General features: G+C 39.4%; 1 protein-coding gene across 1 annotated transcript in view; it reads left to right on the top strand.

Annotated features, from left to right (window-relative positions):
* Positions 1-371: 371 nt before the first annotated feature.
* Positions 372-17,921, top strand: part of LOC148862232 (DNA repair RAD52-like protein 2, chloroplastic) — a 44,533-nt gene continuing 26,983 nt past the window's right edge. Inside the window, exons 1-2 of the mRNA XM_088981558.1 lie at positions 372-1,069; positions 1,285-1,322. Of these exons, the coding sequence (XP_088837684.1) occupies positions 717-1,069; positions 1,285-1,322 (391 nt within the window). The 5' untranslated portion in view covers positions 372-716. The remainder of the gene's footprint in view (positions 1,070-1,284; positions 1,323-17,921) is intronic.

The following is a 17,921-nucleotide window of genomic DNA, read 5'->3' as shown; positions in this document are numbered from 1 at the left end:
ATGGGGTCAACTGCTTCAGTTGCATAACAATACCACTTTTTGTGAATGATTACATATCTACCCATCCAAAGATATTTCCCTTTGACTTTCACTAGAATGTTCATTGTCACTTTAAGATAATATATAAACAATAAGAATAGAGTTAGTTAATTAATTAAACTATATGGTGAGTTCAAAAATTTATATACCTAGTGGACTTTTAAGAAGTAAACAATCTTTTACCTTACCTTATGTTTGGTTTAAAGGAAAAAGTATGGAAAGCCAGGGAAACGTATATAAAGTTTGTATTAATTTTTCTACTTTTTCCTTTCTTTCTCTACCTTTTCCAAACATAACATATTATTATGTTTGGTTTAAAGGAAAACACAAAGAAATGTAGAAAAATCTTTACAAACTTTATATAGATTTTTCTGTTTTTCCTTCGTTTCCCTACCTTTTCCTTGAAACCAAACATAACCTAATCGTCTCAGGGTGAAATTGTCATAAGGAGGGAAAGTTCGAAGAGCACGCCTCAAACAGCCAAAGTTTCCCCGTGGGTACTGAGTCGGTGAGATACCGTTTCCCCCGGCCATGTAAAATCTCCAATTCCCAGTCTCCCACCAATAATATACTCGATTATTCTCTTCCCTGCCTAAGTCCTAACTACTATTTCCCTGCGTATTGTCTTCGATTTTTGTTTTCTCCATTTTTATCTTCTTCGATAATATACCCGATCCATGATGGCTTTGCAAAACCTAAACTTCCTCCTGAGTCCCATCTGTCCAGCCACCGAGAATCGTGCCGTTACAATCTCATACTCTTTATGCTCTTCTCCTAATGAGCTCCGGATTTATCGGGGGAGAAGTACACGGGGGCCATCACTTTCGCTGGTGGTATGGGCTTTAGACAAGAACAGCGGCAGCAGCCGCAGCAATAACGCTGGTAAGAAAGCTGCAGTACCCAACTCAAATTACGTGGTGCCTCTAGACAAGTCCCCTTGCTTTATGCGCCCACTCGAAGAGATTCTCAGAGACCTCAACAAGAGGGTCCCCAGCAAGATCATTGATCCCGATTCAAATTACATCCCCTGGTACGAAAACTACGTACTTACTGATTTCTTCCACACCCACCCCCCCCCCCCCCCCCCCCCCCCCCCCTTCTGCCCTTGTTCCGTTTTTCTAGAACTGTATCGTCAGTTTTTAATATTTTATGATAATCTCTCTTTGTCTATTCCTATTGGACGTTGGCCATCCAATGTGAAATTTGTAAATTTTAGCGCATTTGTTCTTTTGTTTCTTCTTGTAGGTACCATGCTAATAGGATGTTGAGCTTCTATGCCCCAGGTGAGCACTTCTTCCTCAGCTGTTTCTTGTGCAAGAACTCATATTGCATGCATGTCTAGGCACTTTACCACATTTATGGTTACTGATTCGGTGATGATGATACATTGAACACTATCACTGTTGCCTCTTCCTCTCCCTCAATCGAACACTTATCACACTCCAGATATCTTAGAATGCAAAACCACACCTTTAGTCTTTAGATAACCTTGCATCTCTTTTATAAGTGAAAAATACCAAATAATGGCTTCGAATGCCCATGAACTATACGGGCATCCAGTCCCATTAAGCTTCAATTCTATTTTTGATAGCCAAAACTTCAAAATTATGCTAAAAGGTTCATGAAACCAGTGTTTTAAAAATGCAAAGGGGCTGCCTGAGGCACGAAGTGCAAAGCACAAAATTTTAAAAAACTCAAAAAAGAAAAAGAGTAAAAAATTCAAACTAAATTAAGAAAATATTAATTAAAAGGAAAACTTTAATTTTAAACTAAATATTTTAAGAAAGCTCACTAACGTATAAAACACATTCAAACCGAAAATGTAAACAATAAAATCAAACATAGCATATAAAACATATTCGATATGTAAAACTTTTAAATTTCTTTATTTCTTTCCTAGTTGCACTACTTATCATGGATAATGTGATGTTAAACATGTTCCATTCCTAATCTATGAGCCGCCTTTTGTATTTAACTCCTTGAGGCAACACAAAAAAATCTATGTTAGGGTCTTTAATTCTTAACCCCTACAAAAAAGTGGTTTTGTAATTTAATGATCTTTTAGAACATATCTTCTATTAGGAAGAATGAAATGAACAATATTAGCAAATAGGAAGTTCTTGGAACCAAGGGGCAAAACACAAAAGGCACGTCTTTTCAACGGGGCTGCTGCGCTTGGGCCCAGGTGAGCCACAAACCCTAGAATGCACCTCACTTGTGTGCCTAGGCATGCCTTCTAAATTACTGATGCTCATTCAAAAGATAGCATGGTTACAGGTGCATGTCCATAGGCATTTATTATATTTGTTTCTAGTCCTTCTAGTTCACTTATTCTATATACAGGTTTTCTGATTACCTCATTGAGACTTGAATTCCAATTTCCACAAGTTCAATGTATTAGAATCATGAAGATCAGTGAAAAGATGGCATCAGAACACGTGCACATCCATTGGCACTTATTATTGGTTTCATCCATCTAGTTAACTTGTTCTACTTATACTTGGCATATTGAGACTTAAGTTCCACTTGCTTCACTATTTGGGAGTCTGCTTCATGAACCCTGATTCACATTTACAGTTCTTTTTTTTTTTGATAATACAAAAATTCATAAAAAAGAGAAAAAAATACAGTATACACGGAATATACAAGCTTTGTGGCTGTTAATTCTTGGTGACACCACAAAAAGGACTAAGAGAGCAATTCAACACTAGCAAAAGGAATGATGATTAAAGGACTTTTGTGCATAAAAAAAGGTCAAAGAAAGAATCCATATTTACAACTTCCCTTCATTGTTCTGGAATGAAAGTCAAACCACCTCCAACCTACTGGTGACAATTGTTACAAATATTCTCCAACTACCCTCCTTGAGCTCTTACATAGCACCAAGTCTCCACTAATCATATTCACTCCTTCCCAATAACTTCTCATCCAACCTCATTTTTCTTGTCCAAATGTTTGCCTATTCTTCTCTTTCCAAATTATCGGCACACCATGAAAGTGATTGCACTCCTAATAATCTTCAACTGCTTATTACATCTAATTTTAGGCCATGAAGCAAATATGTCATTTTGTTGACCTGGAACTGTATCTCTGACTCTTAAAATTCCTGCAAAATATAAAGGAGAGGAAGTTCCTAGTCTAGACTTGGTTTGCCCTCGAGGTCAGAGAGGGCAAAGAGTTTAAGAAATTGATCTTTTAAAAGCGTTTTCCCTATCCAAAGGTCTTCCTAGAAACATATTTTGTCACCCCCTGCCCACATCATAACAGATAGATTTAAAAAGAAGAGTATACCTCATGAATTGCTTTCCACTGAGAAGCTAAAGTTGAGTGATAATTAAATTTTGCATCCCAGTTACTACCCTCCAAACCATGAATACTTACTATTACTTTGTACCACGGCTTAGCTCTTTCAAATGGAAATCTCCACAGCCACTTACCCAACAAAGCAATGTTTCTAAAGACAATATTTCCAAATCCTAGGCCTCCTTTCTCCTTCGGTTTGCAAACCTGTTCCCACTTAACCAAATGATCTTCTCTTTCCTCTCCCAGTTCCCACAAGAAATCCCTCATATATTTCTCTAGTTGATTTGCAATCTTGGTCAGGATACGGAAGGTGGAAAGGAAGTAAATAGGTAGACTTGCTAAAGTAGTTCTAACCAAGGTAATTCTTCCTCCTAGAGAGATATAATTCCTTTACCAAAGAGATAGTTTTTTAGCAAACCTCTCTACCACTAGCTTCCAAAAACTATCGGATCTCGAATTTCCCCCAAGGGCCTAGATAAGTTATAAGCCAAGCCCTAACTTCACAACACAACACCTCCGCAAAGCTTTTTTTTTTGGAAAAAGGTAAGGTAATTTATTCATCACAGAAAAACGATGAAAAATACAACAAAACCCAGGCCATAAAGGTTGCCTGGGCCCAAATCAAACTACCTCCGCAAAGCTTAGAAGTTCCCTTTCTTCCAAGTTGAGATTTCCAACAATTCCACTTTTTTTCCAATTTATTCTCAAATTTGAGATTTCCACAAAGTTGTCAATCAATGATTTCCCTAAACAGTCTACAACCTTTCTACTCAGGACCTCTGTCACTAGGGTGAAAAGGAAGGGGGATAAAGGGTCCCCATGTCTTATACCTCTCTTAGCTGGAAAGAAGTCTTTTACTACCCCATTAATAAGAATTGAGTAATAGACTGAGTTGACACAACCATTTTAGCCATAGCCTCCATCTAGCTCCAAACCCTAGTTTCTCTAAGACTTTTAATATAAACCTCCAATCTACTAGGTCATAGGCTTTTTCTACATCCAATTTACACACCAAGCCCTTCTCCTTGCCCTTTCTTTTCTCCACAACATATTCATTTGCCACTAGAATTTGGTCTAATATTTGTCTACCTTCCACAAAGCCCCTTGGAACAAAGAAATGACTGATGGTAGAACCTGCTTGAACCTTACAGACAAAACCTTTGCAATGATCTTGTAAAGACCCCCAATCAGACTAGTAGGTCTAAAATCCTTGAGAGAAATTGCCTCTTTCTTCTTCAGAATCAATGAGATGAAAGTTGCATTTGCTTCAAAGGGGATCTGCCCCTTTACAAAGAATTCATCAAAGACCTCCAGGATCTTAACCTTCATAAAATCCCAACATTCTCGGTAAAAAGCCATAGAGAAACCATCTGGACCAGGGGCTTTAGACCTATCCAAAGAAAAGATTGCTTCCTTCATTTCTTCCATTGAAAATCTTCTTTCCAATAATTGGGACTGATCCTTAGATATTATGTTCCAATCCAATTCCGACAAGCTTAATCTAGGGCCAACAGGTTCAGAGAAAATAAATTTAAAATGATTTACAAAAATCCTTACAACCTCCCAATTTTCTCTTATCTTTTGTCCATTCACTACCACACTATGAATGGTATTTTTCTTTTTTCCATTTGCTATTGAATGAAAGAATTTAGTGTTACCATCTCCTTCTGTAATCCATTTGCTCCTTTATTTCTATTTCCAAAATATCTCCCCTTTCGTTAGAATTTCCTTAAGCTTCACCTTTTGATTCCATCTTTCCTTCCTTTCCTCTTCTGACAGCATTCTAAGAGACTCTTTCTGATCTAGCTCTTCAATCCTAGAGGAGATTGACTCTTTGAGCTCATCAACTCTTCCAAAATGCTCTTTATTCCACAAACTTTTTGCAAAGCTTTCTGGTTTTCTTTCTCCCTAAAGGCCTGGACTCTTCCCACCAACTTTTTAACCTTTCCATAAACAAAGAATCCTCAAACCACATATTTTCAAAACAAAAAGGTGAAGGACCTCCAAAAGGGGCTTCTTTTCCAGTATAAAGAGGGCAATGGTAGTAAAGCCGTGGTTTGGTTTATTTATTTCTCCTGAGAACCTGATCACATTGAAATCTCCCCCGAGACACCAAGGGCTTGCCTATAGCTCTCTGGTAGCAGACAATTCCTCCAAGAAAAGAGCTTTGTTAGTGCCCATTCTCTCCCATTCACAAAGCTTTTAATTTTCATAGAAACTGAGAATTTCCCAATTAATTTCTATAAACACTCCAACTCCTCATTTTTCCAAATTGTTAGAATCCCCCCCGGAGGCTCCCCAAGAGGATGCCAATGTCCATCTAAGACCCCTGGTTGTCCAGGTACTTCTGATTGAATTTCTGTCTATCTCTGCTAATTTAGTCTCCTAAATCAGAAATATATTTGGTCTTTCTTTCCTCGAGACATTTCTTATTAATCTTCTCTTCTTTCCACTTCCTAAACCTCTTACATTCCAGCTCAATATCTTCATTTCAACAATCTGAAGGTTCCAGTAAAACTGCCTGTACTCAATCTCCCCTTTTTTTCTATTCCCCTCCTCATAACTTATACCAAACTTGAGCTTTTTAAATTCACACTTCTTTCTCTTTCTTTGTTTCGTTTTCTTCCTCAAGTAGGCTTTTGTTTCCTCCTTTTTTTCTTTCCTCAGCTCCATTGTCTTTCCCCTTACTTCTTCCTCCTTCGGCTAATGGAGCCACTTCCTCCAGGGTAGGTTGCTTTTGTTGATAAGGAACTTGTTCACAGGGTTTTAGATCTTCTATCCCAATTCCCTCAAAAGTCTCACTAAGTCCAAGGCTGAAAGGTTTTCTAGGATTAAGTTTATGATTCTACCCCTCTTCCTCAATATCCCTATCTGAAAGATCATTGGCGCCAAGGCTAATGGCAACATGATAACAACGTTTTGCTCCAGATTGGCTTTGACTGGATCTGCAACAGAAGAGAAGTCAGAGTTAGAAGGGACCTCGGGGCAAGAACACAAATCAACATCCACTCAATCTTGCTGATGACTACTTCAGGAGAGGCAGCTGAGTCTTCAAATACACAGCTGTTTCTTTCCTTCCAAAAACCCCCAGAGCAAAGCAAGGGAAAGAAGCCTCCATAATATCTTACCTTTGGAAAAGAAACCTGTTGTATGTCAGGGAGCTAAAAGAGAAGGCATGTCAGGTGGTACAAATCAGTGCCTTCCAAAGAGTTGCAGAAAATGAACCCAAATCCAAAAGGTGGAACTGCAATGAATTACGATATGGCCAGTGAATTCCTGGTCTGTACCACACAACTTGCAGCCAGTTGGCACCACCATACCCCTAGTCCCTACTAAGTAGGTGATCAACTATTAAGAATCAGTCACAAGCTGCCATTCAAAGAAAGAACATTGTCTTGGTTAGTGTCTTTTCTCTCCATATCCATGCCAAAGAATTGGAGCCCCAGCTGGAGCCAAGAACAATCCGTAACAAGACCTCGCTGTGAAGCTGCCCAAGGAGTTACCCAACCACACTCTAGAGTCTGGGTTATCCGGATGGATGTGTCTCCTCATACCCATGCAATCTGGATAACAAGGAACCAAAAGCTTCCACCTCCCAGTCATTCATATTTCTTCTAAAAAGAAAGATTCCACACCACCTGGGACCCAGTCCCTTAGTAGGATTCAGCTACTTGTACCTCTTTTCATTAATCAAAGTATTTCTGTTATTTATCAAGAAAAAAAGTATTACAAGTAGGCAACAGCAAGTATGTGCAGTACAAGCAACCCAAAGAGAGGCACAAGACGTGACCCCTCCCTTCATAGAAAGAAAAGCAATTATATATGCACTCCCTCCCACACCCACACCCACACACACACACACCAAAAGAATATCAATAACAGAGTTTTATTAATTAAGAGGAAAATTTACACAAAAGAGGAGTGGTTGCCTTTCTTAACTATCCTCACCAAACTTTATATAAAATTACAACTGTGCCTAAAACAATTGATTTCTTCCCATCCCTTGTTAGAGCATGATCTCAAGGTTCTCTAGGAGAGTGGTGTGTGTCAATACAACCACCAGGTATAGTCAAACGTGGAACCTTAGTTTTAGAAGAGGCCTTTGGGAGGGTGATGCACTACACTGATTAACTTAGTTGCTTTGTTGGAGACAACTTTTCTGGGCCCAACCTTAGAAGATTCTAGAATTTGGACTGGCTCTCCTTATGGTCTCTTTCACTTGTTCCTCTTTTTTTTCAAGCTTTTAGCCTATCTAGTTCCCAAGGGGTGGACTTCCCGGCAAAAGAAATTTGGAGTAAGCCTATCCCACCAAAAATTCAAGCCTTCTGCTGGGAAATATTCCTTGGAAAGGTTAATACTTGTGATATGCTGCAGAGAAGAAGGCCCTCTCATCGCCTTTCTCTTCACATGTGTTTCCTTTGTAGGGATAGTTGAGAATCCTTATCCCATTTATTTATCTCTTGTTTCTTTGTTTCTCATGTTTGGGAGTCTTTCTGCTCTCCTTTTGGCTACAGATGGGTCTCTCCTCAAGAGGTGGGGGACATTTTTCAACCCAAATTTCCTGAGGCAACTAAAGAAAAGGGGAGATTAATGTGGAAAGCAACAAAGGCAGCAGTTATTTGTGTGATTTGGGAAGAGAGAAACAACAGAATATTCAATGGAGAGATTAGAACTGTGGAAGAAGTAATAGAGGCCATAAAAATAAAGGCTGAAATTTGGATTAAAACCTTGGAGAGTGCTTTCAGAGCATTACAACTAATGATATCCTACGGGTATGGAAGGTGGTAGCACAGTCCTCTAGAGAAAAAGAAGAATATGATTGGAGCGGAAGCCCCCACAAGGCAGCAAAGTAAAGTTGAACTTTGATGGAGGCTCCTTAGGCAACCCGGTATGGCAGGAATGGGTGGGGCAATCAGAAATTCCGAGGGCAAGATATTAGCTATTTATTCAGGTCCACTTGGAGCAACTAATTCTGTGAAGGCTGAATTGTTGGCTCTTCTTTATGGTCTTCGGTTGGCAAAGCAACTGGGTTTCAGACAGACGGAGGTGGAAGGGGATTCAAAAGTAGTTATTTCTTGGGCGAGATGCAATAAACTAATCCCCTGGACACTCAAGAATGCTTGCAGGGAAGTTGAAAGGCTTGTGAGAGAACTAAATGCTGATTTCAAGTGGGTAAGGTGTGCAAATGAGTTAGCTGATTCCCTTGCTAAACAGGGAGTGGAAAGACAACAGTTGTTTTAGGCTTCTATGTAACCTAACAAACTTACTTAGGATGACTTTATGGTCATCAAACCATACTGTTATCTCTCTAATAATTAATTATTTCAATAGAATATTTTGCTGATAAAAAAAATACCCACCACTGTTTTGGGGTCTCCCCCTGCAGTCATATTCCTATATAATTGAGAGTCTTACCCACTCTTAACCCATAGAGAAGTGCCATTATTTCCACCTTTGGTGAGTCTCCATGTCCAATTGGACCCAGGTATGGAGCTATTTGCATCCTCATCAGCTTGTCTAAATACATCCCCAATGCCTGAATTCCTAAGGCTGCATTCATCATAATTCAACTGATTCTTGATGGATCAGGTGGTTGCGAAGGAATCTTTAATCTGGCTCTAGAGGAAGAAGATCCAGCTACCACCTGCCAGTTCCTTGCTATATCATTGTATGAGACATCAGAAAATTATGGCAATGTTTTTACCTAGCAGACCACGCTAACCAAAATAGATTTTGCTACAGCTTCCTTGATTAGATATTTGTCTTCAAATATTCTCTTCTTCCTTTCTTCCCAAGCTGTCCACAATAGCTGCTCTCGTACACACACACACACACATATATATATATATATATAAAGAGGAAAGAAGGGAGGTGCACACACACACACATATATATATATATAGAGAGAGAGAGAGAGGAAAGAAGGGAGGTGAGGGTCCTCTGCATATTTATTTTTATATTAAATCATTGAAAACCTCATGGGTCTTTATTGTCTCTCATAAAATCCATATTTACTCTCTAATAAATCTCTCTTTCTTTCACCTTAATAGTCAATGTATGTAACATCTCTCCTCCCCATTAAATCGTTATTCTCCTCTGAAATATCTCTTAATCCCTTTTGACTCTCTCTAATAAAGTAGCTTCTATATTAGATGGGTTTATGTGCTTCTCATAATATATAATAAAAAGCAAAATTTGAAGCTCAATAACTAAAAAGAAAAAGAATTTTTTCTACTATTCTACACATAAAAAAGTAGAAATACAGCATCCTGTGCATCTCACGGGTCATCGCTAGTACCTTCATAAAGCTTTACCCCTTTTTTTTTTGGAGGAGAAAAGAATAAGGTTTTGAACAAACTTTTCAAGTCATCTACAGGAGTTCACCTACAGTCAAACTACTAAGAAAAGAAAAATCCCAAATAGCAGAGACAAAGGGACAGGAAATTAGTAAGTGTGATGGGGTCTCACAACTTGCTCTACAAAGGAATCACATATTCGGAGAGATACACCAGTTTACAAAAAGCCTTTATTTTAAAGGGTATAGGACCTTCCTAGACAGCTTTTAAAGGAAAATCTTGACTCAAAGCAGGGTCACAAGAAAGGGCACTGAAAAAAGAAAAACATGAAAAAACCATCTCTCCTAGACCTAACCAAAAGGGATTGAATAAGAGACAAGATCTCAAATTCCTCCTCATCAATAAGACCTCTTCTGAAATTCAGTCCCAAGAAAACCCAGAGTCAGAAATAGAAAGGCATTCATACATCAAAGCATCCCTGGATCAAGAAATAGAAAACAGGGATAAAACTTATCCTTTAATGGAAGACTCCCCCACCAAAGTTTGTGCCAAAATTTGGTTCTATCCCCAGATAGAACCTCCACTGTTGTGAGACTGATAAACTCAGGGAAAATAGAAGAAATTACTCCACAAGGAACATCCAAAGGTGATCTGGCAGCCAAGCTCGTGTCCTATCCATTTGATGATGATCCAGGGATGCTTTTTATTCCCTCGTGCCATAGCAGCCACACCTATGAGCCTCAATTAGAAACCTGCATAACCACTTGCTCAACGGTGCTTTATTTTTTAGCCCCAAATTATCCATGCCTAGCCCTTCTCTCTTTTGCACACAGTACCCCAATTTATTAAGTGATCCTGTCTAGTTGTGCTTGGTTTCCACAAAAAAAATTCTCTAATCATCTTCTCTAGTTTCTTAAAAATCAACATGGGAATTCTAAACAGGAGGAAATAAATGTGCAAGTTTGCTATAGTAAAGTAAGGTCATCCTGCCTCTAAGTGATATAAATTTTTTCTAGGTAGCTAGTTTCTTGGAAAATCTATACACTACCAGGTTCCAAAAGCTATGGGCCCTAGGGTTTCTCCCTAATACAATCCAACACTCCTGCATGTTTCTCCACCACCTCTACCTCCATATTTGTTCCCATTATACAACTATTCTGCCAGTTGATTCTTAAGGTTTGATATCTTTTCAAAGCAATTGATTGGAAACTATATATTTATGGTCCCTTCTAGCCCTGCATCCTCACAAGAAATAATGAGATCACCAGCAAACTGCAAATGAATGTCCTTCACATTTTCTCTTCCCATCTTCCAACCTTTCAACAAGTTCATCCTATCTGCTCTAGAAATAAGATGACTGATCACTAGAGACTGTTGTGAGATATATCTATGGAAGGTTTATTGATGCAGGGGTGTAATTGTAATATTATTCTATTTTTAAATCTTTAATTTTTCTTTCTTCTTCTTCTTTTCTCTCTCTCTCTCTCTCTCTCTCTCTCTCTTCTTTTCTTCTGTTCTTTTTGTAGTTTCTTTCTCAATAGATGACATAGTGTCAGAGACACATCTATTCTAGAGACTACTAGATTTTCCACTGCTTTTGACAGTTTTCTTTTCTTTTATCATCTTCACACTACACAAGGCAGGAAAACCTATACCAGATCTGATCCCACCCTTTGTTCTCCTTTTCTTTAATTCTAACCTTGCCTGTAAGACCAAGGTTTAGTTCCTCCGTGTCTCCTCTTGTGATTGAAGGTATGTGAAGGGCAGCTGATAAAAAAAAGGTATTTGAAGGGCTGTTGGTTGCATTTTCTGTTTGTGGGATCATATTCAAGATTGGTTTGATCTGATGGACTGCTGGAATGCTACAGGAAAATGTTAGTAAGGGTGTTGATTGTCTCTTGAATGCAGTGAAATATTCTTCTACTGTTCTTTGAGTGGTTAGTTGCTGTTTGGGAAGAAAAAGTTGTGGTTGAAGCAGACTGGACTGGTTCTAGTGGCAGTACAAGGTGCAGAAGCCATGGTAGAAGCACCGCAGGTGTTTGTTGTTGTTGTTTTAAGTCTTAGTGAACTGGGCGTTTTGTAGTTTATTTCATATGTTCTTAGTGGGCCTAATGGGCCTGTTTTCTCTTTTTTAAATCTGTTATATAAAACCCGCCTAATAGGGGGCAATCTTGTATCATGCACTTAAATACTAATTAGGGCTGGACAGAAGCTATTCTTCTATCCCATTCTCCAAGCCTCTCTCTCTTTCTTCTCCTTTGTTTCTGCTTGTTTCTCTATAACACTGGTTAACTGAAACCCTAGTCTGTTTGTGAGCTTCTAGAAGACTTTTTTTTCTCAAACTCTAGGGTTCTTCTTGGAGGGAAGGACCAAGAAGACCCTAGGGCACCTTGGTTATGCCCTGGTAGGGTGAGATAGAGGATGAGCAGTCTAAGGACTGTTAGTGAGACCTAAATTTTTGGTCTAGTGCAGGACATCAAATGTAGCAGCCCTGGAAGTCTGCTGGACAGGAGGTACCGCAACTAGAAATTGATAGATTATTGAGCGAATGTGTTTCATGTTTTTGTTTACATTTAGAAACTTAAAAGACTGAAGCTGGACTGCTGCTAACAGCTCCTAGAAGGCGGTCAATTGTTTCTTGCTGCTGTTTAGAGTTTATTTTTGTGTGTGAAGATGGTATATTCTGCTGCAAGGACGTCTACCATCAGTGAAGTTTCTTCTAAAGAAACCAAGTCAGGGGAGAGTCTTCTTAGTCTTGAAAACCCCACTCTTTAGATTGCCAATATTAAATTAGACAAGTTTAACCATGTTGACTGGGCTATTTCATCCAAGCTTACTACAGGTCGAGGAATGCTGTGGTCTATTAATGGACAAATTGCTGAGCCCAAGGAAGATCAACCTAAATTCAAGATATGGTGTAGAGAGAATGCCACTGTTATGTCTTGGTTTCTTTGCTTGTTGACACCTAAGATTGCTAGGACTGTGCAACATTTTAGCAGAACTTATAAGATGTGGGATATACTCCTAAAGGCTTATGGGTAGAGGAAAAATTTTGCAAGGGTTTATAGGCTGAATCAGGATACTGTAGCCATGAATCAAGAGGAGCTTTCAGTTTCAACATGTTTTTCGCAGTGTTTTAGAAGGCATACGCTTGGAGGTGTATGCTAGAGGCGCTGATGCCTTTGAGGCATTCGCCTTATGCGCTTCATCCACGCTGTTGGAAATATCATTTCAGTTGGTTAATCAGGACTGTAATCAGTCCAATTCTTGATGTGAATTTAATAAGAAAAAGTAACAGAAAAGAAGAAGAAGAGAATAGAGAGAAGAGAGAGAGAGGAGAAGAGAGAAGAGTGGGTTGACCTCAGTTGCCACACCACTCAACTATTTATATTAATATCAAAAAATAAGGCAACAATTACATTAATGCCCCTATTGCTTACATAAGCAAATAACTAACAAAAACTAACATCACTAACACAGCCTAACAGCAAATATAAAGTAGCAAACAAGTAACAGCAGCAAGGGGGACCACAATAAAACAACTGACAGCAATATAACAACACTAATTATTACTCTATATCTCTATACTCCCCCTCAAGTTGGGAATAGATTTATCATTCCCAATTTGCGTAAATCTGTTTCCAACTTGGTCCTTGTAATTGCCTTGGTGAAGAGATCAGCAAGCTGCATATTGGATGCAATATATGGAAGACACGCTTCTTGAGAGGCAAGTCTCTCTCTGATAAAGTGCCGATTCACCTCAATATGTTTAGTTTTTTCATGTTGTACCGGATTATGGGCAATGTTAATAGGAGCTTGATTATCACAATACAACATCAGGGGCTTCTTATAAGCAATTCCCAATTCCTCAAACAAGGACCTCAACCATAATACTTCAGCCACACCATGTGCCATAGATCTGTATGTTGCTTCAGCACTGGAACGAACTACAACATTTTGTTTCTTACTCCTCCAAGAGACAAGATTTCCTCCTACAAAGGCACTACCGAGAAGTAGATCTCTTGTCATCAACACACCTGACCCAATCAGTATCTGTGTAGACTTCTATCTTCATGTGACCATTATTTTTGAAGAGTATGCCTTTACCTGGACATTTCTTTAGGTAAGCATGAATTCTCTCAACTGCAAGAAGGTGAGTGGTTTTGCGGGAATGCATATACTAGCTAATTACACTGGCTGCATAAGAAGTGTCTGGTCGTGTTAGGCAAAGATAAAGTAGTTTCCCAATCAACCATTGAAACATAACCTTGTCTTCAAGGGGCTCTCCACCTTCGGTCCTTATCTTGTGGTTTTGTTCAATGGGTGTGTCAGCGGTTTAACACCTAGCTTCCTAGTTTCTTCCAGAAGGTCAAGAACATAGCTCCTTTGGGAGACAAAAATTCCATGTTTGGACCGGGCTACTTCAATACCCAAGAAATAACGTAGTTCTCCCAAGTCTTTGACTTCAAATTCGTTGTGAAGCAGTTGCTTAAGAGAGTCAAACTCACAGGTATCACTCCCTGTCACCACAATGTCATCCACATAGATAGAAAGTAGAGTCAAGGAGGAGTCTATTTTCTTAATGAAAAGAATGTGATCTGATTTGGCTTGGGCATACCCAAATTTTCCAAGAGCTAGTCTAAATCTATCAAACCATGCTCTTGGAGACTGTTTTAGTCCATATATGACCTTATTCAACTGACAGACATTCTTCCCTGCTTTTGTAGGAGGTAACTCCATGTATATCTCTTGCAAATCACCATTGAGGAAGGCGTTTTTAACATCCATTTGGAACAGTGGCCACAAGAAATTTGTTGCAATAGACAATAAGACTTTGATAGTGTTCATCTTGGCTACCGGTGCAAAAGTCTCTAAGTAGTCTATGTCATAAGTCTGTATAAACCCCTTTGCAACTAATTTGGCTTTATACCTCTCAACAGAGCCATCAACATTATGTTTCACTGTAAACACTCATCTACACCCAACCGGTTTCTTCCTTTTGGATGATCAACTAACTCCTATGTATTGTTTTTTGAGGAGGTCATCCATTTCTACTTTCATGGCATCTTTCTACTCAAGTATTGACAAGGCCTCTTGCACTGTCCTAGGAATGGGAATAGTAGAAATAGATGCCAAAAAGGACTTATAGGATGGAAACAAATGATCATAAGTCAGAAACTGAAAAATACAATGTGTTGTAGATGAAGTACAATAGTGCTTCCCTTTGCGGATTGCAATTGGAAGATCAAGATCATCTAAAAGAGGAGAAGGCTCAGTAATGGGAGGCATCTCATTAAGCTCAGTGATGGGAAGTATCTTTTTTTTTGGATCAATAACAGTAAACTTTATTAATTATGTGACTATTTGTGAAAACTTAGATACAAAAGGGGAGGTAAAAAGACTTAACTCCCCACTATAGAATACAAAGATAGGAAATAAGAAATTAGCCTAGAAGATAGCCTCCCTATTCACCCCCTGCTTGGACAACCCATCTGCAATTGAGTTGGCAGACCTCTTCACCCATCTTTAGTGTATCTCAATGTCTCTATTCAACCAACAAAATTTTTTCTTTTCATTGTTATATCTCCACATCAAGGTTCAAAATATCGATATGCCCGATACACTGGTATGGGCGTATCAAGCGAATTGATATAGTGCTTTAGGCCCTTTTTTTTATTTTTTATTTTTGCAACCGGTTCTGGGGGCCGGTTCAGGTCTCCACCCCCTGAACCGGTCAGACCTCCAATACACCCACTGTAGGGGCGTATCGGAGGGGTCCCAGAACGATACGTATCGGCCGATACAGGCCGATACGTGTTGATACTTTGAACCTTGCTCCACATGCCACTGTCCTCTTCCTTAAGCCAGCTAATCACCACCTTCGAGTCACCTTCCAAAACCAAGCGTTTGATATTTAGTTCCTTAGCTCTTTGAATTCCTTCTAGAGTTGCAAGGATCTCAGCCCTAAGAGAGTCTCTTTCCCCAATGGGGCCGGAGAACAAAGCAATAATGACCCCCTCCTCATTCCTGAACACTCCTCCAATCCCTGAAGGTTCTGGATTCCCCAAACTACTGCCATCAAAATTCAATTTTATAAATCCAGAGGGAGGAGGGGGACCATGAGGGACTAGGAGACCTCTTACACATAGCCGAAGTAGCTATCTCTTTCCAATTTCTTAATAAGTCAGCCACATGAAAGTTTGAAAACTGATCTAGAGATTTAAGCCAATGGGCAGCCCTTAGAAGTATTAGATCTAACAGGTTTGACAGGGGCCTGTTCATGTTTGAGAAAATTCGTAAATTCCTTTCTTCCCAAAGGGACCAACATATAGCTTTCCTAATGCTCCTCCACATAATCTTCCCTCTCTTCTTAGGCCACCTGAGAAATGTAGGAGAGGACAGCCTCTGGATACTCTCGGGAGGATTCCATGAGCATCCAAAGAGGGAAAGAGCCCATTCCCATATAGTTTTAGCAACCTTACAAGAAACCATAAGGTGATAACTAGTTTCCCTGTCAGCTTTACAAAGAATACACCAATTAGGAAGTAAGCAAGAGTTGGGTCTTTTTTTTTGAAGTAAATCAAATGTGTTACATCTTTCCAGGAAAGGTTCCCAACAAAAACTACCAACCCGAGGAGGAATGGGCTTACTCCAAATCTCTTTAACCGGAAAGGAAACCCCTAATGTGACAGGAGGTTGAGTTAGAGTTTCAAAAAGAGAAGCACAAGAGAAAGACCTTGAGGTGGAAGGAGTCCAGAACCTAGTATCCTCCTTATTAGGATCTAGGTAGACATTCTCAAGGATGGGTAACAAAGATAAGATGTTGTCCAAGTTTGAATCCCTAATTGCCCTTCTTAGGCCTAGGTTCCAACACCAGAGGTGGAATCTAAAGGACCTAAGAAAGAAGAAATAGGTCAATTTTTCAGGTCTGACAAAGCATACAAGGAGGGGAATTGGTCTTTTAGAGGTGAATCCCCTACCCAAGTCTGTTCCCAAAATTTTATTCGATTACTAGAATTAAGACCATACTTGACCCAAGGGAAGAAAGCTAGAAGCAAGTCATGAATGGATTTCCAAGGAGAAGCGGCTTTAGCCCTTGCAGCGATTCCAAGATCCCAATCGTTTTCTTCCAGCCCATGTATGCTAGCCACAATCTTAGCCCACAACTTATCTTTTTCCATTGTAAATCTCCACAACCCTTTCCCTAGCAAGGCCATATTCATTTTCTTGATGTTACCAATCCCAAAGCCTTCTAGCTTTTTACCTCTAGTTACCACCTCTCAACTCACCCTATGATCTTTCTTTTCCTCTCCAGGCTCCCAAAGAAAGTTCCTCATTAATTTTTCCAAGAGGTTGGAAACCTTAGTGGGGATCTTAAACACTGATATAAAGTAGACAGGAAGGTTAGCTAGGGTAGATTTAATCAAGGTGATTCTCCCCCCTTTGGAAAGATAATTTTTCCTCCAAGATGCAAGCCTCTTCTCAAATCTCTCCACTACTAGGTTCCAAAAGCTTTCATTCTTAGGATTATCTCTTAGGGGGAGGCCCAAGTACTCCAAAGGCCAATCCGACATCGCACACCCTAACACACCTGCATATTTGCTTAACTCCCTCTCCATATTCACTCCCACTACACAACTCTTGTCAAAGTTCACCTTGAGGTTAGACATCTGCTTAAAAAGTTGTATTGCTAATTTCAAATTCCGGATCCAATCTATGTCCCCACCTTCACAGAACAGGATTGTGTCATTTGCAAATTGCAGATGTGTCAGAGGAACCTCCTCCCTCCCTACACGCCAACCTTTTATTAAATTTCTTGAGTCAGCTCTATGGATTAATCTCCCAAGTATATCAGCAATCAGGGTGAACAGGAAATGGGAGAGTGGGTCCCCTTGTCTAATACCTCTCAAGGTAGGAAAAAAGTCAACCACGACTCCATTCACCAAGATAGAATAGTGACAAGTCCTAACAAAACCTCATATCCATTTACACCACTCGTCTCCAAAGCCAAACCTCTCAGCACCTCCAGTTAGAAAGACCAATCAACTAAATTGTAAGCCTTTTCCAGATCCAGTTTGCAAACCACTCCCTTCTTCTTAGATTTCCTATAGCTCTCCAAGCTCTCATTAGCAATGAGGATTTGATATGTGATTTGTCTTCCCTCTATGAAAGCACCATGGTTGGGTGCAATAATAATGAGGGGAAGGATCTTCTTTATCCTGAGAGACAAGACTTTTGCAATTATTTTATATAGGATATTCACCAAACTGATAGGTCTAAAAT

This window comes from Nelumbo lutea, chromosome 3, assembly GCF_056320005.1.
Source record: "Nelumbo lutea isolate HS-2025 chromosome 3, American lotus-T2T, whole genome shotgun sequence".
Taxonomy (NCBI): domain Eukaryota; kingdom Viridiplantae; phylum Streptophyta; class Magnoliopsida; order Proteales; family Nelumbonaceae; genus Nelumbo; species Nelumbo lutea.
This window is presented reverse-complemented; position numbering and strand designations above follow the sequence as displayed.